The sequence below is a fragment of the Sus scrofa genome, chromosome 15 (assembly GCF_000003025.6).
Source record: "Sus scrofa isolate TJ Tabasco breed Duroc chromosome 15, Sscrofa11.1, whole genome shotgun sequence".
Lineage (NCBI taxonomy): Eukaryota > Metazoa > Chordata > Mammalia > Artiodactyla > Suidae > Sus > Sus scrofa.
Window position 1 is genome coordinate 81,709,595 of NC_010457.5, and position 25,967 is coordinate 81,735,561.

Below are 25,967 nucleotides of genomic sequence, written 5' to 3' on the forward strand. Positions count from 1 at the left end.
ATTTACCTATCTAATCTTCTAAATCATGAAATTCATTCTATCTCACATATTGCCACAAGCTCTCAATTTGGGAAGCTTGAGTCAGATTTTGCTATATTTGATAATCACAAAGCAATTCCAGAGCAATACACACTAAGATGAGTGCTGCATACTGTACTGTGATTATTTCTAAATGTTTATCAGAACCCACATTTAGGAAATTATTTGACCATCCATAAGAAGCAGTCTCAACAACTTATGAGATTTCCAAAGAAATACAGTAAGGGAAGATCAGATTATAGTGCCATTGAATGAAACAAAGCAAGTACTTAGAATACAAAACCTTTGATTCATTCCTCTTGATTAAAGGAACTAATGAGCTGTGTATGCCTATATATGTGCATATAAAGGAAGGTTGAGAAAAAAATGTAAATGAACAGGGCTCGCCTACCACTCCACCAGCTGAGAGTAATTTATTTTAGCTGTTAGAAGAAAAAAAAAATCTGAGTTTCTCAGATTCTTTCCTAATTTTTAAGTCCATTATTTTTCATAAAGCAATCATTTCTATTCTTTATTCCAAAGTAGCAGAGGTCCCAACATTTTTACTGCCCAGATACTCATTTTTTTCTGCTTTTCGAAGCTGAACTCTTTCCCAAGACTTTGCACACATGAAAATGTTCCAAATTTAGGAATAACTGGACTATTAACTTGAATTTAGAAATCTTGCTGTAACACAGTGACTTGTTGTAGGCTGTTATTCTAGACTTTTAATTTTTTACTTTAAAAATTAGACTTGCTCAAAGTAATACACAGTCTTAATACTCCATTTGGAAAGTACAGGAAGAAAAGGTGAAAAAAAGTAACACATACTCTACAACTCAAATATGATTAGTTAAAATTTGTTATATTTTTATAAACCCCCTCTCATGTATACATATGACATATGTCCATATCCTTGTATATGTGACCACACTGTATATACCATGTAAACTCATATCACTTTTCTCTTAATGTTAAAACTTGAGTATTCTCTCACGTTATTAAAAATACTCCAAAAATATTCAAATGCATTATATAAACACTAGCCCATTCCTGGACTTTTTTTTTTTTTTTTTTTTTTTTGTCTTTGGTCTTTTTAGGGCCACACCCATAGCATATGGAGGTTCCCAGGCTAAGGGTCGAATTGGAGCTGTAGCCGCCAGCCTACACCACAGCCACAGCGACACAGGATCCAAGCTGAGTCTGCAACCTACACCAAAGCTCACAATGCCAGATCCTCCACCCACAGAACAAGTCCACGCATCGAACCCGCGTCCTCATGGATGCTAGTCAGGTTCCTTAACCGCTGAGTCACAACAGGAACTCCTCCGGGACATTTTCATCACCCATTTTTTCATTATCATAAATAATTCTGTGATGGACCTCATTTTACAATGCAACAGATCTTAGATCTACAAAGCAAATGTACAAACTCAAGGTATGTTCTGAAAGAGAAATGGAAGAGGAAATATTAGGGGATGAAATGACACCAGGCATTCAAGCCCTCGGCCTGCATTTGCCTGTGTGTAAGGGCAAAAAGCTCATTACTACTTGACAGCTGCTTCATGGTCTGTAAAGAGTTAGGGGTTCAAACCTTTCCCCAGGGACCAGATGCCCATGGCTTCAGGTGCTACAGAATGGTCAGTAATAGACATGATTTTTGACAACAGCAGTTCTTGTGAGAGAAGCTACAGGAGGCAGAGCACCTTGCTCAGACAGAGTTTGGTTTAAGAATACAACTGTGGCCGTGAGCTGTGGTGTAGGTCGAAGATGCTGCTCAGATCCTGTGTTCCTGTGGGTGTGGTGTAGGCCGGAGGCTACAGCTCCGATTTGACCCCTAGCCTGGGAACCTCCATATACCACAGGAACGTCCCTAAAAAAAAGAAATTAAAAAAAAAAAAACCACATAACTGTGTAGGTATCAATTTATAAAGCACATAAGCTAAAAGGACTAAAGACTAGAAAAGAACCTAGGGAAGAGAAGCAGTTAATGCATTACAGTAATAAAATGCAGTGAAATAGCTTTTACATTTTTTCTCTTTTCATTGTACTTTAGATTTCTTATATTAAAAACCAAGAGAGGGAGTTCCTATTGTAGCTCATTGGCTCCATAAGGATTCGGGTTTGACCCCTGGTCTTGCTCAGTGGGTTAAAGATCTGGCATTGCTATAAGCTGAGACGTATGTCACAGATGCAACTCGGATCTGGCGTTGCTGTGGCTGTGGCATGGGCTGGCAGCTGCCAATCCGATTTGACCCCTAGCCTGGGAACTTCCACATGCCACAGGTGCAGACCTAAAAAAGAAAAAGAAAACAAACAAACAAAAAATGAGAAATAGACAAGTGTTGGTGAAAAAAACTAATTTTGTGACATTACTGCATGAGTAGGATGTTCCTGGGGTGGGTGAGGAACAAGAAGGAATTGCGGTGTGGGGGTGAACCTTTAATATTTATAACATCAAAATCCAGTAAGATACCTTGTGATTTCTTATAGTACCTCTATCTTATTTTCAAAATAATAACAATTATTTCACTAATCTGACAAGGTTTAGCGATTCTCATGTCTAAAAGTCATCACTGATAAAGCTATCAGCAATCTAAAAACATGCAAGACCCACACTCTGAACTGTAGTTCCATTTTTATACTAAGGTTGCCACTACTGTGGCATTGCTACTTTGTACCTGGCATATAGCTTCCGGCCATGGGGATAGTTTGATGGACTCATTAATGCCCAAAGAAAAGGTACTTGAGATTCAACTGATTTTTTACATCATTAATTTAAACATTATAGTAATGTTAAGTAATATCTTTGATGGCTGTTCTCCCAGAAGAGAGCTACCGCATTCCTGCTCTATTGATTCATGGTCCCCTTTGAAAATTAGATGAGAGCTATGTATTCTCTCCCTAAAAAAAAAAAAAAAAAAAAAAAAAAAAAAAAAAAAAAAAGTGCATGCACACGCATAAAATTCTGCAAAAATTTCCGCAAAAATTTCCGCAAAAATTTCCAGAGGTGTTTGGATTCCTTGAATCTCTGTTAACAGCCTACATAAAAGAAGAAGAGGAATTTAACAGAGAAAGAGTGCAATGGCTGAGAGGGGTAGAGGTAGATAAAAGGAGGATGTGAAGTAAGAAAAGGAAATTTCTAGTCCGGGCATGGCCTAGACTATCTCTACTTACAGCAGCTCTGTGCATTATCTATCATTTCTCTATAGTCAAGGAAACCAAAGTTCAGAGAGGTTACATAATTTCCCCACAAGGTCATACTGCTGAAAAGTGGTCGAGTCAAAATGAAAACCTGGTCTCCTGACTTTAAATCCAGTGTACATTTCATGCAGCACTTACTAAGTCGACTTAACTACTTTTTCATCTTGGGACTTCTTAAGATAGAACTGACCTATTAGACTAACCATCAACTAGACTATGAACTCCCTGAGAGTAGGGTTCATGTTTCATTCATTTTATATCACCAGTGCCTGGCACATACGGAACTCATGAAATGTATAAATTAACGCACTGGGGCAACAATCCCATAGGCGATCTTAGAAGCTATGTGCAGCTGTGTGTGGTCACAACATAAAGATTCTTGTCATCACTAAATACTCCTTTAGATGACTGCTGGGCCCAGATTTCAATATATTTTAAACCACAAATGTACAACGCTTATACAGAAACAGCATTTAATCCTTTTGAAGAATAACCTATTTATAAAACACAAAGTAGCTTTGTAACAACCTGCCTAATATTACCATGTCAAGGTCTTTTAATAGTGAACTACTACATCTTGTAAAAGCTAAACATGTTGAAAATAAGCGCATAAATTAGGACTCTTTCTAAAGATACATAATTTTACAAATGTGGATAAGAACTTAAGGGCATTTTTTTGTGGTTTTTGCAATAACTGCTCTGAAGATGAAAACTAAAGCACCGTTTCAATGTAGTGAAGGTAATTGCTGCATTTACTGCTCATGTCATGTTGATGTATGACCATGTATCAAAGGTCATCCTTCTGTACTCATACATTATCAAATTTGAAAGCACAATATTTGATTCTGACCAACCTTTAAACTGCCCACAATGTGTGTGAGAAATAGATGGAGTTCTTCCTTAGGTTAAAAAAAAAAAAAATGAACCCATGTTTCGGAAGCAGAAGGGTCAAGAAGCCACTGGCGAGGTTAGATGTTAGCACTATGAATCTCGCACTGTCTTAGCTTATCAATGAGGTCTAGTACAACGATCACAAGCTAAAATTGCTGTACTAATGAAGACAAAGGCCTAAAAAATTAGATAAAACAGGCCCTCTGACAAAGGGCAGTACCTTGTGGACAATAATGCAGAAATAAGGGCATAAATCACTCTTTAGAGACAATAATGCACAAATTGAATTGTTTACATGTCTATTGGAGGCACTGTTAAAAGTAGACGCGTCGGCCACCATACCTCTCGTTACTTAGTGCAGCCCCGAATTCCGCTTCTTCATTGGAAGACAAATTATCTGCACCCCCTTTCCTCTTGCTACTCCAAATACACAGCACTACTACGTAGACTCACCATTTAGTAGTCTTGTGCCATCCTGACCTAAAAGGAGTGTTGAACATTCACGCTTGCTTCAAACTATTGCTCACAATTGTTTACTGGGTGGATAAATTGGTCTTCTCAGAATCTACTAAAACCCGAACAGCTGCTGTTCTCCCCTTTGCTGGCTGGGGGAGAGGAGGAGGTGTGGCAGGGTAGTGGGGCGGAGGGCAGCAGGAACTAAAAATCCCCACTCTTCAGTAATGACTGGCTGTCTTTAAACAAAATAGCATTTCATTTCATGAAGCCAGACTAAAGGAGATTGCCTTATTGAAGAGAAGAAAACTCAAACAAACATGCAAGAAGAATCCAGGTCTTTAAAAAAAACAAAAGAGAATTGTACTGAAAAAAAATGCACAACATCCACCCAAAACATGCTTCAAACATATCAATTTTATTTTGGCCAATTCTCAAGTTAGATTGTTTTATAAAATTCACAACATCCTGTTCTTAAAATTCATATATTCTTTGGCTGTGTGAATACTCATAGTTGAGAATGCAAAATGAGGGATTTCCCATCGTGGCACAGTGTAAATGAACCCGACTAGAAACCATGAGGTTACTGGTTCAATCCCTGGCCGTGCTCAGTGGGTTAAGGATCTGGCATTGCTGTGAGCTGTGATATAGGCCAGCAGCTGCAGCTCTAATTCGACCCCTAGCCTGGGAACCTTCATAAGCCGCAGGTGCAGCCCTGAAAAGCAAAAAAAAAAAAAAAGAGAGAGAGAGAGAGAGAGAATACAAATTCATTCCAAAATTTGATTCCTGTTTGTTTCCAGGAAAAAAGGGTTTTTTTAAGCATACAGCTATAATAAAATATGTCAACTCTTGGCAGACAGAAAAGCCTTTAGAATTCTTGCTATAGACAATAAGACAAAAGTAGCTATTTTCATTTTTACAAAAAAATGGTTGAATATAATCCATAAAATATACCACACTAGTGCAAGTTTTAATTATACTTGCCATGTACAGTATACTTTGCCTTTAATGATTTTTTTGAAGCAAGTACACAACTTTAACGTCTGAATTGCTGTGTGTGTGTGTATATATACATACATATATATATATATATATATATATATATGTAAAATATAGTGTGTGTGTGCCTGTGTGTATCCAGGCTCCACCAGAGACAATGTCCAAAAAGGAGCAACTTAATCCAGAAAATTCCTAACTTAATGTCAGTTGCACATGAAATGGTCAGAAATGAGATAAAAATAAACATGAAAACAAGAATATTTTTAAAACTCCATTCCATTAGGTAAGTAAATATGGGCTCAGGGGCAGAGGGCGGGTAGGGATCTTCAGGAATGGGAGTTTGCTAAAGCAGCTCAAATTATACATAGTTTGGAAGTCATACCCAAATAATGGACTCAAGTGAATCAGGGAAGAGCTCTGCTGTCCCCCTCAGCACACCAGCTCTTAGGCCATCTCCAGGTCAGTTCAGTCATAGTTACTGAGCATCTATATCATGCACTAAGAATTCAAACACAAATGAACCCTCTCCAATGTGCTCACCGTTTCCATATTCTCGTATCTTGAGATAGTCCTTTTCACTTGCTAGCCCTAATTACTTTATTTGCAGGAGTTTCAGGTTGAAGTAGCACATCCACTGCTGGTGCTGACCAAGTTAGCTCTATTACTTATGGAATCCACTCTCTAAATGTCCATATAGAAGACACCATACCAAGTTTTAGTTTTGTTTTAATGTGTGCTGTTTTGTTTGAGGAGAGCAAGAATGAGAAAATAGGAGTTCCCATCATGGCGCAGTGGTTAACGAATCCAACTAGGAACCATGGGGTTGCGGGTTCGATCCCTGCCCTTGCTCAGTGGGTTAAGGATCTGGCATTGCCATGAGCTGTGGTGTAGATCGCAGACGTGGCTCGGATCCCGCGTTGCTGTGGCTCTGGCGTAGGCTGGCAGCTACAGCTCCAATTAGACCCCTAGCCTGGGAACCTCCATATGCTGCGGGAGCGGTCCAAGAAATGGCAAAAAGACAAAAAAAAAAAGAATGAGAAAATAAAAACTGAGAAACATGGCTTATCTTCAGTACTTACAAATGAGGGAGGCAGGTAATAACAAGAGGTCAGGAGACTACAAGCTACACGTAGCATGTAAAGTACAAAGGAACAAAAAGCAAATAACTGCTCAGGAAGGCGGCACAGAGAAGATGACAGAGCTGGTTCTTAAGAAATGAGAGTTGACAAGAACAGCATCATAGAAGATCACTGGGGGGAGTCTCTCAGAAGAATGAAATACCCGAAACACCTGTGGTGAGAGTGTGAGGGTGAATAGTGAGAGACAAAGCCAGAAATTAGATTTAGATTCTGAAGCACATGCTTACAAGCCACCTATGGAGTTGACCATACACAAATGAGCCTTAGAATAATTTTTTAAATTTGTGCTTTAGAAAGCTCCAATAGCAATGTAGACAATGGATTGAAAAAAAAAATAGACAAAAGAGTCTATTGGAATTGCCTAAGTCTTAACAAAAGAGCTTTCTGGCCCTTTCCCTACTCAGTAATTCAAAAAATTTGAGGTTTGCAAATTTATTCACACTATACGAACTGCACTAAGACTACAGCAGTATTTCCCACTGTGTGTGTGTATACATGCACACATACTACCATTCGACAGATAATTGTGTCTTCTACAGGCCAGACACACATGCCAGGAATACAATAATAAGCAAAATCAGACACAGCCCCACCTTCAAGGAGTTCATGGTATGGTGCAAAAGATAACACTATAAAAGAGTTTCAAGGGGACTGTATGTGAGTCTGCCAAGTGTTCAGCTAGGAGAAGACTGCCCTGAAGAAGTAACACGAGTTATCACAAAAATATGAGAAAACTTAGTCAAGAGCCTGAGTCTATTTCTTTCAGCTAGCAAAGAAGAGGGCTCACAAGTAGTAGTGAAAAGGACAGGACTTAAAGATCCCAGGTTCCAATTCCATTTACAATACTCATAAACTAATTGACCTTGGGGAAGTAATTTAATCCCTGCTTGACCAGACTCCATCCCCTCACATGGCTTTCTGAGACTGTAAAGAGAATGTATATGAAAGTACCCAGAGCATAGTGCCTGACCAAGAGTAGATATTCAAAAAATGTTCATTTAATTCCTCACTTTCTTCATCCTTCAAAATCAGACTAAGATAGAAATACTTATTTTCACAAAAATAAATGATTTTTCCCAGTTTTCCTAAATCAAGTGCCAGAGATCTGGTAAAAGTCTTTGGCAGTTGAAAATCTGGCCTATTCTCCTATAACCCTGGAATAAAAACTTAAAAAACTAATTTATGAGGGAGTTTTTGAGAACTTTTTTTAATCTTCTCAGAGTTCTTCCAGATTCTATCCATTTTGCTGCCAAAGAAAAAAAGGAAGGCATAAATATTTTTTTAAAAAAAGAAAAAAAGATGCCTAAAACAGAAAAATCTAAGTTTTAAAAACTTCTTTTTTTTTTTTTTTTTTTTTTTTTGGCTTTTTAGGGCCGCACCCATGGCATATGGAAGTTCCCAGGCTAGGGGTTGAATCAGAGCTGTAAGCTGCTGGCCCACGCCACAGCCACAGCAACGCCAGACCCAAGCCACATCTGCTACCTACACCACAGCTCACGGCAACACTGGGTCCTTAACCCACTGAGCAAGGCTAGGGATCGAACCCACATCCTCATGGATACTAGTCACGTTCATTACTGCTGAACCACAATGGGAAAGCCAAAAAAAAATTAATATAGAACTATATAAGTGGATAGTGTTTTCTTCTCCTAAAGTCTATGAGAAATATAAATTAACACATAATAGGACCTTTGGAGGAAAAATAATGGGAAATTAAATAGAATCTAAGTTTCATACAAAGGCAAACTGACAAAGGTAATTGGGAGGACATCTACTATCCAATAAAAGGCATTTTAAAATAGCATTAAAATAGAAAATGTAGTTGCTGAAGAGGAAAGAAACTAGGCTGAGACAAAGAAATAGCTTATAGGTACTATTTAATAAGGTTATAATCCCATACTCATTTTAATTTTATTCTTACGATTATATTCTAATAAATGTACTTTTCTTTTATATATATTTATCTAAACTCAGAGCCTGAATCTGTGGACATAAATCAAACACTTGCTCGTACGTTAAAGGAGTTCACCAGAATACTTATTAATCAGTCTCATTTGCTTCCATCTCTTTTTTTTTTTTTTTTGTCTTTTCAGGGCCGTACCTGCCACGTATAGAAGTCCCAGGCCAGGGGCTGAATCGGCCGGCCTACACCACAGCCACAGCAACGCGGGATACTTAACCATTGAGCTAGGCCAGGGATCGAACCCAAAACCTCATGGTTCCTAGTCAGATTATTTCCACTGCACCACAGTGGGAACTCCCCATCTTTTTTTGTGTATAATAAAGGCAACTAACCAAAGGACCATGAAGAGGGACTGACTGGGGTTCCTGTTTTTAGCAGCTGTTCCTCTTCACCTCTGACCACTTGCTGTGTGATTATCTCAACAAGCTTTAAGAGGCAGAAATTGAAGCGCTACCAATGAACTGTTTAAAGACAAGACGCTAGTATTAAAACTGCTTTTGTACTAAGATTGCTTGAAGCAACAACAAAAATTTTTGTTTTATCTCCACATTTTACTTACTAACTTGCTAGAGTTAATCTATTTAGGTCTTTAATAATTTTGAAACAAGTCAAATTACAAACTGCAAGATTTAGCAGATCAATCCACAACCATCTCTATCTTGACCCACCTTTTTTTTGTCTTTTTAGGGCCATATCCACAGCATATGGAAGTTCCCAGGCTAGGGGTCGAATCTAAGCTGTAGCTGCTGGCCACAGCCTCAGCAAAGCCAGATCCAAGTCGCGTCTGCTACCTACACCACAGCTCATGGCAACGCCAGATCCTTAACCCACTGAACAAGGCCAGGGATCAAACCTGCGTCCTCATGGATACTAGTCAGATTCGTCTCCGCTGAGCCATGACGGGAACTCCTATCTTGGTCCATCTTTATATAAGTACTTTTATTATTCTCAGTAGCTCTTTGGGAGTTCGTTAACTCTACCTAAATATCTTCTATAATTTTTACAATGAATTGAAAATATACTATATACTAGCTTACATTATTTTCTTTCAATTTTATAAAGCAGCTCTGTTCTCCATAATTATTTCAAAATATCTACCATAGTTCCATAAATTATTCTCACTTAGGTCAACCCTTCCACTGATTTGCACGCAATCTAATAGGTAACATTGCAGAGTAATATTGGGAAGCAATATTATAAGGAAAAAAAATAAGAAAAAAGTTTTAAGACAAAGTAGTCATTGTCAGCTGGAAATAGAAGTAAACATGTTACATATTTTAAAACATCTTAAAATTCTAATACTAGTATTGACTGGCAGTATAAAATTGGTGATTTGATATAAAGCATTCTACATTACGATCTAAGATCTGAGTTCTGGCTTAGCTCAGGTGCTAGCTATCCATATGACTTCACATAAGTCATTTAGTTTCTCCAACATTCAATATACAATATTTAGTGAAAATCATTATATAATTAGAATCTCTTCCCTGTTCACAGAGCTATAGCTCTCCTGATTCAATTAGGTTTGCCAACAAAAGTGACTGTCTAATGTATATAATGAGAAAGTCCAATTTCAAGAATAAAAGGCATGGTTTAATAATAATGATTAGCAAAATTTCTAAACTTGGGTTCCAAGTGGAACTATTTCAATTAAATTCAGCAACTATTTACTGAGTGTCCCCACGTGTATTGAGTGGGAAGATATCCCAGGCAGAGGAAGAACATCAGGAGGCTGGGGTATTAGGAAAAACATTGCATATGCAAACCACAGAAGACAAGAGGATGGCTACATTGAGAGTGTGAGGGGACAAGGAGAGGAATGGAGGCAGTAGTTGTGGTAAGAAATGCCAGAAATAACTAGAAGCAAAATTATAAGGGTTATGTTTGTAGGCCACAGGGTATGTTTGGACCTCGTTCCAACAGCAATTAGGAATCATTAAAGGGTTTAAGCAATGCATGACACGATTTGTTTGTGAAAACTCAGGCTACAGTGCACAGAATAGCCATGGACAAGGCTGGAGACAAGAAAACCAGTTAAGAGGCAATTTTGAGATGAAGGAGGCTTGAATTAAAAGGCAATACAACAGCAAGAAGACGCAAGCCTTCTGAAGTCATTTGCCTGCATTCAATCCCAGATTTTCCACTTACCAAGTTGCTTACTCTCTACACCTGTTTTCTCCTCTATAAAGAAAAAAAAAATCCTCACAGGGTTGTTGCCAAAAAACAAATAAAATAATACTCATACAACAGTTGGCACATTGCCTGGCACACAGCAAGAAAGCAAATGTTTGTTATCATTAAGTAATATTAATGGATACAGAAACAAGAATTTAACTGAAAAACGTTTAGAAGACTGAAAGTGATAGTTAAGATACAGGAAAAGGGATGAGTGGACAGACTAGTTTTGGGCTTGAATAATGGCACTACTAGAAGAAATGAGAAACACAGAAAGTTTGTAAGTTTTGAAGAAGAGAACTGTGTCCATTTTTTAATAAATTGATTGGGAGAGACGTTCCAGCAGGCAGGTGAATATATTGCCCTAAAGTGAAGGAAAGAGATCAAGGCTGGAGATCTGAGAATCAGAAAGACAGATGTTAATTAAATCCATGAGGGTTGATGAGAGCCTCTAGAGGGAGAATACATAGAGCTAAGAAATGCTGACAAGGTAGAAACTATGAAACAGCAACATTTAAAGGATGGGCAGGGGAAGGGAAGCCTGCAAAGGACACTGAAAGCGCCAGAGGAATAAGAAAACAATAGCATGAGAACTCTAAAGCCAAAAGAAAAAAAAAAAAAAAAAGTGTTTCAAGGGAGTACTCAATAATGTCAACACTGCCAAGCAAATTAAGAATGAGAGTTTTCCTACTGGATTTAGCAACAAAGTCATTCATTTACACAATAAATGTGTTAGGCATGTAAGGCCCTGGAGATACAGAAGTAGGTAAGACAAGAGGCTTGCACACACAGACTTTACCTTGTGAAGAAATACAGTAAACTAGTAAACAGATGAAGTACTTACACATTATGATAATAAAGTGACAAGAGAAAAAGGCAGAGGCTGGTTTTAGGTACAGAGCTTGGGAGGGCATCTCTCTGACCAAAGAAGATTTAACCTGAGACCTAAAGTGGGAAAGGGTTTAGGTTCATCAGATAATTGTAGCCCAGAGGCTACAACATAATGTTGGAAGAGGGATGGAGAAAAAGCCAGACCATGTTTGTAGATTATGCTGAGGGTACGGTGAAAAAGTTTAGATGATGACCTGTTGAGCATTAGTAAGTAAGGAAGTTAAGATCACTCTAGCTAACAGCACTTAATAGTTTGCTTTTCCTCATTTATACTAATGTCTTAATAATCAGAAATAGGACATTTTGCCATTCTTTCAACCATTAGCTGTTTATTAAAATATCAGAATAGACTTTCTATTTTAAAGGGTACTATATGATTACAGCATGTTACCAGTTGCATTAATTTCACTAATCCCCCTTTTAATCTTCTAATTTCTTTCAAAAATATTTCTCATATCTGCTTGATTATATCATTAAGCTTTATTTCTGAGTTACTCCTCATTTTTCAATAACGTACATCAGAATTTGAATGTTTTATAACAAGAAGACTCAGCAAAGGTGTTACTAAAATGTAATGGGCAAATAATGCACCAAAAAAAATGTGATAGCGTTCATCAAAACATAAAATAGGTTATATTCTGTAGTATTCCACAGTTTCAGGTTCCTATTTCCTTAACCTATGCATTTATATACATGTATATGATAAAGAAAAGTTGATGCAGAAAACTTTGGCTTGATTCTGAACAGCTGATTTATATGTTCATATTGTTTTTTCATTTTCTTATCTGCAAGAGGAAGAATTTATAGTCCTTTCATATTTCACAAGGACATCAATAGTATAAAATGCTACCATTTAATAGATAATTAATATCTATTAATTATCAGACAGTGAGCTAGGCACACTACACAAATCATTTTTAATTGTGCCAATATCCCCCAAAGTAGGTATTATTCTTCCATTTTACAGAAGAAAAAAATAATCTCAGAGAAGTCAGGCAACTTGCCCAAGACTGCAGAGCTGGAATTTAAGCCTAGTCCTATACTCTTGAAAACTCTGGTCACTCATTATACCATGATGCCTGAGACTATTAAGACATTGGGTTCCTTAAAAATACCTATCAGATATAATATTAGATCATAAAGATGAATTTTAAATAATAAAAAATATTTTATCAAATTTTTAATGAACTGTACAACTTAGAAATACTTGCCATATACACCATTCCTATACATTCTTCCTTTTGGCATAACAACTTGATTTCAATTTTTTTTAATAATAGATAAAAGGAAGGTAGAAAAGATAATAACATTGTACTTAAAGTCCAAGAATTATCACTCTGGGTCAAAAAAAATTTCCCAGTTGATGCTTAACACACATATTAAATCAAATGAACTACCAGTAAATAACTGCCTATTCTCACAAAACTATGTCTCTCAAAATTAAAAACTACAAATGGCCTAAGCGCTTCCCGAATCAGAAAAATCTAATCTCTGATTAGAACCTCTAAATGTCACTATTTCTCTGATTTTGAAAGGCAATAAGTCTGAATACAAAGATCATAATTTGCACTCAGCAGAATCTGCTGATTTGTTGAATTGTGAGCTCTTCCTCCTTAGACTTTTCGGGTAGCCAAGTCATCCTCAAGATACTGTCTGAAGAAGTCTAGATATTTAACAAAGGAAACTGCTACCAGATCATCTTTATTTTCCTTAGCAAAATACACACAAGAGCACAAAATTCACTTATAATATCATCATTATTTTACAAATATAAATAATGTTCAAAATTCAAGTGCAGTCAAATGCAGAGATATTTCCTATATGTTAATATGTAAACATAAGCTAATTATATACATCAGGTACCTCTGGCCCAGGTGCAAAATAAGACACATCCAAAAGTAACACTGCACTTGACAGTTCAACTGCATTCTTACTGAGAAAACCAATGCCTATATTGTTACTGCAATAACTTTCACACCTCTTAATATAAATGCCTAAATAAACATTTCACTCCCTGGCAAATATTTTAAGAGTTAAAATTCCATCCACTTTAATGATGAAGTATTAAAAATCTTAATTGTGTATCATTCCTTAAAACAAACACTATTAGAACTTATTCCTAACCAAAGTTCTTCCTATGTCAAAATGGATAGTATTTACAGGTCACAAATAGAAAACAAAACCTCTATCATATTTTTTACTTTTAGAATGGGAATAAATACCTAAAAGCTGTCTACACAGTGTGGAGTTTTGCACATTAAAAAGGGTTTTACTGTACTGATATCACTTACTTTTAATTTAAATACCCAGTAGACGTAACTTTGACATACTGAAATAGCAATCTGAATTCAAATGATATCAAGCATGTCTTTGGGTGGGGGGAAGAAAGCACCACCTAAAAAAGCAATAACTGGCATCAACAAGACTACAAATATCAGTTGAAGGCACGTGGAAGCATTTACTACATTGTCAATGATTCTCCACTTAGTTCAGGATTAGGAATAGCATCAGCTCTCGATATTGGTGATTTGGATTCATTCATTGAGGTTTCCTCATTCTCGGTCTCTTCTTGCTTCTCCTCTGGTTCCTCTGTGCCAGATGCTTGTTCAATCACTTGGTTTGTCTGCTCTGTATCTAGTGTTTTGTCATCTGTTTGCTCTGTACAGGTATCTAGAACACCTTGTTCTTCAAAAGATTCTGAAAAGATAAGAGTTAAGACTTTAGGAATACCCAAATGTTGAAACTACTAAATAAGATAAGCATATGCATACATGGACTAAGAAACAGTAGAATGGTCTAATATTATCCTTAAAATCTTTAAAAGTATGTACTCAACTCCCTCATCCTACCATATTTGAATTGGTATTAATGAAGGAAAAAGAAAAAAAAAAACCTTAGGGGAAACAAACCCATAAATATACCGGAAGACCCCAATATTTCATGAAATACACAAACTTTCATAATATTTAGGAACTTTCCTAAAGATGGATTTGAAAGTCGAATGTCCAACTATATCAAAGTCCCAACAGAATTATCTGCTATAAGACAAAAGCTTAGCAAACAAAGCAAATGCACTGACTCCCAGATTATGTTTCCTGAAGGAACTGGTCTCCCCTGCACCCAGGCTACCCTATGACCAATGTGCGAATGTGTACCTTGTTGTTGGGTGTGAACGAGTAGGTCTAGGTTGTGTGATCTCCCACACTGATTTACATCTCTATTATCCAAGGGAGGTCTAGATCCACCTTTTCCAAAGGCAAGGCAGGCCTTCCCTCATCCCTCTACTAGACAAGGCCTCAGGCTTTAAACTTCTGAGTCAGAAAAAGGAAAGGGTCTTTTGCCCCTTCCTCCATAGCAAAAGCCAAGTTAGGGTCTTGAAAATTTATTCCCTTTAAACTCTTTTTTGTGTTCCATTAAATTCAAATATCTTAATAACAATTTAATAATAATAATAATTTTAATTCTTTAAAGTTTAAAGAACAGGAGAGGGAAAGGAATGACAGGAGCAGAAAGCTTTGGCTTTGGGCCACCCAATTTCCAAATCAAAGAAAAAACCATGATTTTTTTGCTCAAATCCGGTACTTAACCTCAGGTGTGTTTCTGGTGTTTTGTTTTTGGCCAAAAAACAAAAAAAAAAAACAGCAAACTAATATTATTATTAGGAGAAAATATGGTTAAACCACATCAGATAAACAAATAAGCAGACTTGCATACCCTCCCAGAAGATCCCTTCAACATACTACAAATGTTATTGATCCAAAAAATCTGGAGGAAAAGTCTATATTACTAAAAAGTTCTGGTTTAGTTCTTTATATAGTACAGGCCAGAATTTTGCAGAATAAAATTAATTAACAGTTTTGCAAAGAAATTATGTGCTATATACACACATGTTGACATGGTGGTCTTACAAATTCATGGTTTTGCCAAAGCAGTTATAATTAATACAAATTATCTATATCTCGTACACTCTATGCCAAAACTTGAAAAATAATTATCTCTTTAAATATATATTTAACACTGTAGTTTACAGAATTACAATGTCTTTCTCTTTTTTATATATACAGAACAAGAGGCCAAAATTGCATAGTTTAGGGATATCCAAGATAATGAGGTTCTACTGTATGAAAATTTCACATGCTCGCAAAAAAGTAGTGAGGAATGTTCACATGTCACAAAAATGCTATTTTTATCTTTAAAGGAACTTAAAATGGCACTGCTGCACCACTTGGAATCTTACAAAAATCCAAAGTAGAAAAGCAGTAGGTCATTTGAGTTGTGTTATTTGAATGTTCCAGTGCTCAAAGGAAAAGCAGAAAGTGAAATAAAACTCTAAGGACATGTACAGATCATTTCTGCTACAAGGGCAAGCAAGTTCTTCAGTGGAAAACTGCAGGAGTCACCAACCATTTGTAATTCTACCTTCAGAGAATTTATCCAGGGCAGAATCTTAAGAGTCATGGTTTTTCACAAGTCTCTGGCCATAGAGCAACACTTACTTGCCAAGAATTTTACAACTGGTTATAATTTAGTGAGCTTTCCAATAAAGTCACAAGAAATGAAAAAACAAAGCTTAGGATCCAGGACTCAACTCATCAATAAACATGTGAGCATAGGCACACAGAGTTTGTCATATTCTATCTGACAGATTTCCTCAGTACTGAATTTAAACAGGACAGGTATCAAAGTTCATGATGTATCATATTAAAGCTTTGTGATATAACTATTTTCAGAAATAGACACATCCCTAGTCAAATGCAATTTAATTTAAAAATTCTGGGGTCTTTACAGATGGCCAGCAAACACATGAGAAAATGCTCAACATCGTTGATCATAAGAGAAATGCAAATCAAAACTACCGTGAGATACCGCCTCACACCAGTCAGAATGGCCATGATTAATAAATCACAAATAACAAGTGCTGGAGGGGTTGTGGAGAAAAGGGAACCCTCCTGCACTGTTGGTGGGAATGTTAACTGGTACAGCCACTATGGAGAACAGTTTGGAGATACCTTAGAAATCTATACATAGAACTTCCATACGACCCCACAATCCCACTCTTGGGCTTATATCCGGACAAAACTCTACTTAAAAGAGACACATGCACACGCATGTTCATTGCAGCACTATGCACAATAGCCAGGACATGGAAACAACCCAAATGTCCATCCACAGATGATTGGATTCGGAAGAGGTGGTATATATACACAATGGAATACTACTCAGCCATAAAAAAGAATGACATCATGCCATCTGCAGCAACATGGATGGAACTAGAGAATCTCATCCTGAGTGAAATGAGCCAGAAAGACAAAGACAATACCACATGATATCACTTATAACTGGAATCTAATATCCAGCACAAATGAACATCTCCTCAGAAAAGAAAACCATGGACTTGGAGAAGAGACTTGTGGCTGCCTGATGGGAGGGGGAGGGAGTGGGAGGGATCAGGAGCTTGGGCTTATCAGACACAACTTAGAATAGATTTACAAGGAGATCCTGCTGAGTAGCATTGAGAACTATGTCTAGATACTCATGTTGCAACAGAAGAAAGGGTGGGGAAAAAAAATGTAATGTATACATGTAAGGATAACTTGATCCCCTTGCTGTACAGTGGGAAAATAAAATAAAATAAAATAAAATTCTGGGGTCTTAAATAAGCAGTTAAAAGAGAAGAACTATAATACTTAGTTTTTAAAAATGTCTATATAGGAGAACTCTAAGAAATACCATAAGCTGTCATAATTAGAAAATAGCATTATATACAAAATTTGCTCATCAATACTGTATTGTATTTCAGAGAATATACAGAAGACTAAAAACTGATAAAATGATGAGTAGGGTTTGAAAACAATCAAAAATCCTACTAATGACGATTTTCTTCCCCTAGGTTAATTTGTAGAACAGTAATTTTAGTAGCAGTAACACTACTAAAAAACTAGTATGTGTCATGATGCCTATAATGCAAACATCAGCCAGTCTAAATGACACAGACATGCAACGTTTGGATGCCAGTGCCATTTGTGAGAGGTCATCTCAACAAACCATACGTGAACTAGGTGTGCAAGATTAACAGAGAATTGTATATTAGTTTAATAACTAAACCACAGAGCTTTCTAGGATTATTAAATATATTCCAAAAGTCCTTACTTTATGGGTATCATTTGCCTATTCTAATAAAGACAGAAAATTTTTTCTGTGAAGTTGTTTAAATTAGCTTGGTAGTATAAAATACATTACAAAAGATGTCAATATTTGGGCATAAAATACTGAAAGAGAAACTAGCCTTTGTGTTCACACTAATTAAATAGGCCTACTTACACTCCCCTGTGCAGCACCAGTTTAAGACTAAAACTGACACAAATTTACCAGAATGACCTAATTCCATCTGTATGAAAATTTTAAATCATCTTTGACATTTGTAATGCCAAGAAAACAATATATCAGAATGTGATAAAACAAAAACCACCCATGGAACTTGTTCCTTTCCCTTCTCCTGCCCCTGCCCCCACTCCCACTCCAATATTCTTGAGGGAAAGTGTTTTCCACAGAATTCTAACAATTGGCTTCCTGTTGTTTGGGCAAAGCTTCAATTCAGCTAGGCAGCTCAAACTCATAAAACTGAGTGTAACTGTGTAACGAATACCACTGGCCTCACCTATAAACCACACACATGCAAAAACCACACCTTACCTTTAGGTTTTTATATTCTACCTCTTCAAAGAATAATTTTCTAAGAAAATTAAAGAATAGTCTAGCAAACAATTTCATGTATCTCCGAAAGAAATACAATTATGTATTTGCTCCACAGCAAAATACAGAATTCTATTTAGATTATGCCTTCAAAAACCCCTCATATTTTAGTGAATTCACTTAGATTCTTACTTTCTATCCCTTTTTATAATAACTTAGAAAAAATTTTTGCCTTGCTAACACATCAGTACCTACCATATGTGTAGACTATATAACTTAACAAAAGAAAATCTGTTAAATTAAAATGGACAGTTTGTCTTTGAACTCACAGATTTTAAACAGTTTTTGCAAGATTTTTCTGCCTTAAGAAAAATGGCCAACTTATATTTAAGGAACAAAGACATGTATTTTATCCCAAAACTCAACTCAATGGTGCAATGAACAAAATTCAAATAAATGATAACCACCTATGAGAAAATAGCTCATTTTAAACACAGAGAATATTGTTTAATTATTTACCACTGGTGAAGAAATCCATTAGATGGGGAAGAATGTCATTTTTAAGCAATAATGTAAAACCACTAAGTGAAAGTTTTTGAAAAGAGAATCAAAAGGCTGAAAGATCTCTATGTCTAAAAAGAACATGCAAAAACATACTACAGGTGAATTTACATCTTGAGCAAGCTATACATAATCAAAAATAAATAAAGGTATCAGCTTTTTGGATCTGATAAATACACAGAAGTCAATATATTTACATTATCAAATAGTTCAACTCCCTAAAGCATCATAATAAACAATACTAAAAATAGAATTTTCCTAAGTTCAGCATAACCTAATGGTAACAGTGTATATTGCTTAAAGAAAGGAAGGGAAAAGCAAGAATCAGATTATCAAGATAAATTTCACCTATGTAAATTTTACTTGTTATTTTTGATTAGCAAAATAATATTGAACAATGAAAACGGTAAGATTTTTCAAACTTGTTAACTTCAAATCACTATTCCAAATCACTATACTGGAATACCAACAGTGTAGAAACCTCAAACTCTAATTATTACCATACCTAACAAAAAGAATGCTAGTTATCAGTTATTTAGGAAAGCACTTTAAAAAAAAAAAAAACTGATAACCCACTTCAACATGGCTTAGCAGAGACTCAAATATACTGTACTATTCATTTCACAATAAAAGAAACAAAGGAACCAAAAAGCAGTTCATTAGTTTGGCATACCATATCTAGAATGCTCTTAGATAAAATGACAATCCCTTGACAATACTAATTTCTTGTTCTCTCCAATACTCTATTACCAAAGCGCCTGGACACACAGTTCTAGAAAAAGTCTAGGAATTCAAATGAGCAATTAATAGAAGGAATTTCTTCTAGGTCTCTTTCTTCGATGAAAACTTTACAAGAGTTCATATGTTGCCTTAAAAAGTAGTCCAAAAATTTCAAAAGCCTTGTGCCTCATCATAAACATACAATCTTCCAGTAGTAGAATCAAAACTTAATTTCAAAGTCTTGCATCATAAATTGAAAAAAAAAAAAGGTTTCTTCTATTAATTCTAGATTCATACAAATAGTTATGGAATATTTGTTGAAAAAAATTCAGATGGAAGAAAATTACCTTTGGTTCCATCTGTAAATTCAATAACATAATCACTGCAGTTTCTGTTGCCATCAAGGAGCTATTTCAGTACTTTAAAAAATATATAAAAATTAAAACAAGACAGTTTTTCTTTCAGATCTCAAATTTCTACACCAAAAATGTAGAAATCAACAATCTAAGCCCTTAATCACACTGGCTGTCAGCAGAGAGGGGAGCTGATTGAGATGGTATGCTCTTACTTCATAGTTCAATTTAATCGTAAAGATACACCACCAGCATTCCAATAAATGCAACTTCATCTGTTCATCAGAAATACTTCCAGTTATTTACCAACGGAATCCAGCTTGGAGATGATATTTGTATGTACATTATGGTGTTGAGACAGGAGTCTTGGAAAAAATTTTCAGTCTTCTAGAACACCAAAGAAGTAAAAGGTGCTCATAATGGCCATTCTGATGAATCCAAAAAGAATGAAGTTACTACTTTAGAGACTATCTTAACCAAATGGAATTGTTGCTTCAGTTTCTAGCACTTCGGAGTTATCACACCCTGCTTCAAGTTTGTCTTCACCTACTAACATTACCTTATTAGGGTTGAGTTTGAGCCAGTTAGACTTCATTCCGGAGATATCTGACAGAAAATGAGACATCTGGGGTATTGCTCCTCCTAGATTAGATGAGAAGGAAAGGTATAGCTGGATGTTGTTTGCTAACTGTGCATCTTGACCTTAGCAGAAGATATAAAGCATGGGACTCATTATCAAGATTTCTATTTTATTGACCGATTTTTCTTTTTTTTTTTTTTTTTTTTTTTTTTTTGTCCCAACTATTGGCTTTCAAATATTTACTTTAGCTTTCATAAGCAAGGTTATTCATGGAGAGGACTTCAATTTTTCCTCTAGGCATCTTCAGTATGGCATTCTTTAATTTTCAGTTCCAAGAGGCTGCAATGGCAAGGCAGATGATTTGCATGTGACAGCATGCAGCTCAGAGCATGACTTAAGCAAAAGAAAAAAACTGATGTTGTGTTTGGAGTCGATGTTGCAGACTTGGAGAAGACGATTACATTGATTCAGTGTTGGAAGTATACAGGCCTCTTGTCATGGCTATCTGTATCCAAATTCATTTTGATATTTGTTAGTAAGCCAAAGCCAAGCCCAAGTAAACACACATATTTTAGGTTACTCTTCAAAGTTTAATAAGAAAAAGAAAGAAAAAAAAAACTCAAATCTTTTACTAAATTGCTGATATGTGAAAAGTCACTGTCTCATAATACTCTCAAACTCTCAGTTAAAGCAATTTTTCCACTACTCAGTGATTTTATAAAGAAATCAAATACATGTAAATGCAAATTCCTAGAAGTTAAAAGGATAAATACTGACTGCTAAATAAATTGTGTGAACTTCCCATATGGATTCTTTTTTCTATAACAGGTGAAGCACCAAAATGTCAGGGCCTGGGTCATAATTTTAGCAATCTTCATAATTCAGAGCTGCTAACAGCTCCTCACCCAATATTAATGGCAAGAAGTAGCTGGCAATTAATAGACCTTCCATCTCATCTTTTCCATTTTTTTCCATGAAACTTCAAGAATTCCTAAAACAGAATTGATAAATAAGTTCTAAAACCCAATGAAACCTGCTAATAAATTGTTTCTCTAAAATAAGGCTGTTTTATAACAAAGACATTCATCAGCAGTGTTAATCCTGTAGACCTCGATATATTGTTTTAAAGGAACACCAGTCCTATCAACAGTCATCCAAAGCATGTAAGGATGACTTTCCAATTCCAAAGTTTCCTGCCCTCAAGTAACTTCTGTTCATTCAAATGGTAGGCACAAACCTATTTTTTATCAACATGAATTACAAATCCTATAAGAAATTTATCCTTATGAGTAGTTTCATAATTCTCATAATCTGCTTCACCTAAATTAAAGAACAATCCCATGAAAACATTACTAGTTAAATCTCCCAGTAGTGATTAAAAGAGGCACCTCCATAAACATTATTTACCTAGCTGTTTCTAGATGCTGCTTAACACAATATAACCTGCATTTTAAAACTGAAACACATCATACTAGTTGCATAGAAGGCCACAGTATCAGAGCAACAGCTGATATATGCATGCTGAAAAATCTGACCCATTCTTGTCTAAAAGTATTATGCTTTTATTGCTAAAGAGCAAACATTATTAAGAGACAAAATAATTATTAAGAGACAAAATATTCATACCTTCACTGATCTGATTCTCTGATGAAATCACACTTCCCGAGGGCAAGGAACCAACTGTACTTGAGGCTTCCAGTGCCTGCCTCTTCTCAAAACTAAACTCTGGAAGTCTTGGAGCCTGAGGTCTAGTTTTTCTTGCAGGATTCAAGAAAAAACAGTAGGCACAACGAAAAGCTGTCGGGAATTAAAAAATAAATAAATAAAACCAGAAACCAAAGAAATTTTAAGGACCAATCAGGTAACTCTCAAGATTACTTTTACAAATAGCCAAAGAACTCTTCAAAAGTTCTTTATCCCTTGTGACATTACATGTGGTTTTAATAATATTATGGCAGATGTTCTCATCAAAGTTTACTTTAAAGCATACTTTCTAATTATTATTAGAATTATAATATCATTTTTAAAGAAGAAAAGATGGTAAGTCACATAGGTTAACTAATAGCAAAAACAATATTAATAATGATCTAAATGCATTATAGAAATTCAACTCCAGATACAATATTTTTAAATAGTAACTGAACATGAAAACATTCTGAGGAGCCTTAAAAAAAATGGGCTGATGCCTGGGCCCCAACCCAGATCAATTAAAACAGATTATTTGTAGGTGGGATGTGGGCACCATAATTTCTAAAAGCTCCTCAGGTGATCCTGATACAGAATGAGTTTGAGAACAACTGGCCTAGAGGCTGTATATTGTCTGAAGAAAAAAACCTAGGTTGTCTTTCCTGCTTTGTCCTGAGTTCTAAAATATGCCTGAACAATATGTACAGTACATAAAATAAAATGACATTACATGGGAGCTGGCACAGAATGAAACACTTAAGAGCAAAATATTTAAATCTAACCTCAATAATTCTTACCAATATATTCAAATTCTTCTTTCAAAGCCATGCCATTGTGAGAAAAACACTGTTGACATATCAGGGCATACCTACACCAAAAGGAAAAATGAACATTTTAGTTATAAATGCAGACAAAGCCCATGGGAAAGGCTACTTTAGCCATCCAGCTAATTTATACTTTAACATAGCTAAATGTGTCATAATAGATTAGATGTTACTTAATAAACAATAAATACTCTTCAAACATGACAACAGCCAACATTTCACCTATTTTAAAATATCCTTTATACATCAAATTAAAAATAAGCAACAGTCAAATGAAAATATTCTTACTAATTAAGCAGAAATATATTTGATAACAGAACACTTAAACATCAATGTTTCCTATATATATATCCCTGAAGTTGACAGACCTCAAATCTGTGGTCAGATATACTGGAAAAGATGAAACCTCTTAGAGATTCACAACGAATATTACTGAAACCTCTGAGAAGTCTTGTAGTAAAGAAATGAATTTAATTTTTAGTCCAGTCTAAAAATTAATTTCTGTATATCATGATTCTTATATCTATCACAGTTACACTTAAACATCTTCCTTATTTTCTGTTTATATAACCCTCTCTTTTCTCTGTGTACATACTTAACAAATACTTGACCCTATCAAATAATTGTGTTTTGAATAACAAACAATTTTTACATTAACATTAAATTATAATCCCTTTATTAAAATGATATTAACCAATAACTTTGTCAAATATCTACTCTAGTATCCTACGAATTATTTAAAAGCCTACATACTATGAGAATTGCTCTGCTCACATCATACCTGTCTTCCTAGAGTTATTATAAAGATCAAGTAAGATAACTGGAAATGCATTTGGAACTTTAAGTAGCAAATATATGAAACTGTCCACACTGTTATTAAAATTATCACCATTATTAAGCCCAGTACACTATAAAACGCTGTTTCTTACAATCTATTAATTTTTCACTATTTGCCTGTTCAACTTTAAAAGATTCAATGAAATTATTAGATTTCTCTAAAAATAATCTTACAGTAGGGTTATAACATTACAGAGTTACATATTTTTTGTTATATATAATCTATTTTAAAATATTTTATCTAAATACTTCATCCAAACTACTACTGAAAAATAATTGCATATGTACTCTTTACAGGGCTACAAAAATACTCCATATGGTCTAAAATCAGGAAACAAGAGCTACAAAATTTTAGAGCATTTAGTGTATGCATGCATGCACGCACACGTGTGCACTCACACACACACACCCCAATAAACTTTTCTTCGTTTTCATTTATCTAGTAAATAAACATCACCTGTTCTGTGGACCATCACCAACTAAATATTCAACAATTCTATCCAGAGCACCTCGTTCTCGGGGCAGAATGGGTCTTGCTAAAGGTGGACCAGGAGGATGAAGACCTAGTAAATAAATAAATATAAACTTCATATGTATAAAACACATTTAAACTTTAATTCAGCTACCAAGAACTACCTCTGCTCGTCAGAACTTTTAAATGATTTTCAACAAAACAAAAATATTATTATTAATCTCTGTATTCAATTTTTCATTAAAAAATACCGCACTACAAAAAAATATATTTACATATGTGCTATATTAGAACCAGCAACGTAATCTATTAAGGAATAAAACTATGTTGAGTTCTGTATAAATTAACTTTTTAAATGCCTAGCCTCTTAAAAGCTTATGTAATAATAAACCAGGGGACTCTCACTTTGGACCATAAGAGAGTAACCAGGATCAGATTTAACCTTTCCACCTAAAACAGCTAAAATACTCTGTAAAATATATGATGCAATCATTTTAAAGACACTAGATATCAGGCAGTGTAGGATTAAGATAAGATCCCTGAGAGACAAAAAGTAAATAAAATGAGCCCTTCAATGGCCCCAGCTTACTGCCTAGAAAGTTTCTAGGTAGCAGCTCAGGCAGGTTAAATCCAGGTGAAATACATTAGACTCCCTGAGTTGAGGAGATAAAGCAGGAACTCTGGGTAGGCCAACACAGGTTGAGTTCACTGGAAATAGTACGAGAAGCGAGAAAATGCATGGAGCAAGAACACAAAAGATCTGCAGAGGATGCATGTGAGGAAACTACCTAAGGACAGAGAAAGAACTGCCCCCAAATACTAAAGGTATTTGTGCTCACATGGAGCCCAAAATATCACATGTTCCCACTAGCCAGGGTGAAAACTTTCATAACCCACAGGTCATTGGGTTAAGTATTCAGAGAAGCTTTGTTTAAGAATATAAAAATATCCAGTACCCAATACGGTAAAATTTACAATGTCTGGCATTAGATAAGACATTATTAGACAAGCATATTAGCAGGAAAACACAACCCATAATGAGAAATCAATCAAAAGTGACCTAGAAATGACAGAAATGATAGCATTAATAGACAAATACACTAAAGCATTTATTACTACTATATTCCATATGCTCAAGAATCCAGAGGAAAGATTCAACACGTTAAATAGAGCAAGGAAAAAATTTTAAAGACCCAAAGTGAACTTCTACAGATGAAATGTACAATGCCTTGGATTAAAAAAATCCACAGGTGAAATGAATAGCAGTTTGGACACCACAGAAAAAAAATATTAGTAAACTTGAAGACAGCAATAGAAACCATACAAAATGAAACACAAAAACTAAAAAGATTTTAAATGAACAAATCATCAGTGAGCTGTGGAACAACCTCATGCAGCCTAGTATACATATAACTGAATTTCAGAAGAGGAGAGAGAGGGAAAGAAAAATATATTTGAAGAAATAGTGCACAAAAATTTTCCAAATCTAATGAAAACTAAACCCACAG

At 35.4% G+C, this 25,967-nt stretch overlaps 1 protein-coding gene across 5 annotated transcripts in view; it reads right to left on the reverse strand.

Moving 5' to 3' along the window:
- LNPK (protein lunapark) overlaps positions 12,043-25,967 on the reverse strand; it is an 84,070-nt gene continuing 70,145 nt past the window's right edge. For 3 of the 5 annotated variants that reach the window (XM_005671972.3, XM_021074605.1, XM_021074604.1), the window contains 4 exons: positions 24,445-24,550; positions 23,124-23,194; positions 22,267-22,437; positions 12,043-14,430 (listed from right to left, as the gene is read on the reverse strand). In XM_005671972.3, coding sequence (XP_005672029.1) covers positions 14,195-14,430; positions 22,267-22,437; positions 23,124-23,194; positions 24,445-24,550 — 584 coding nt within the window. In that variant the 3' untranslated portion in view covers positions 12,043-14,194. 5 annotated transcript variants of the gene reach the window in all.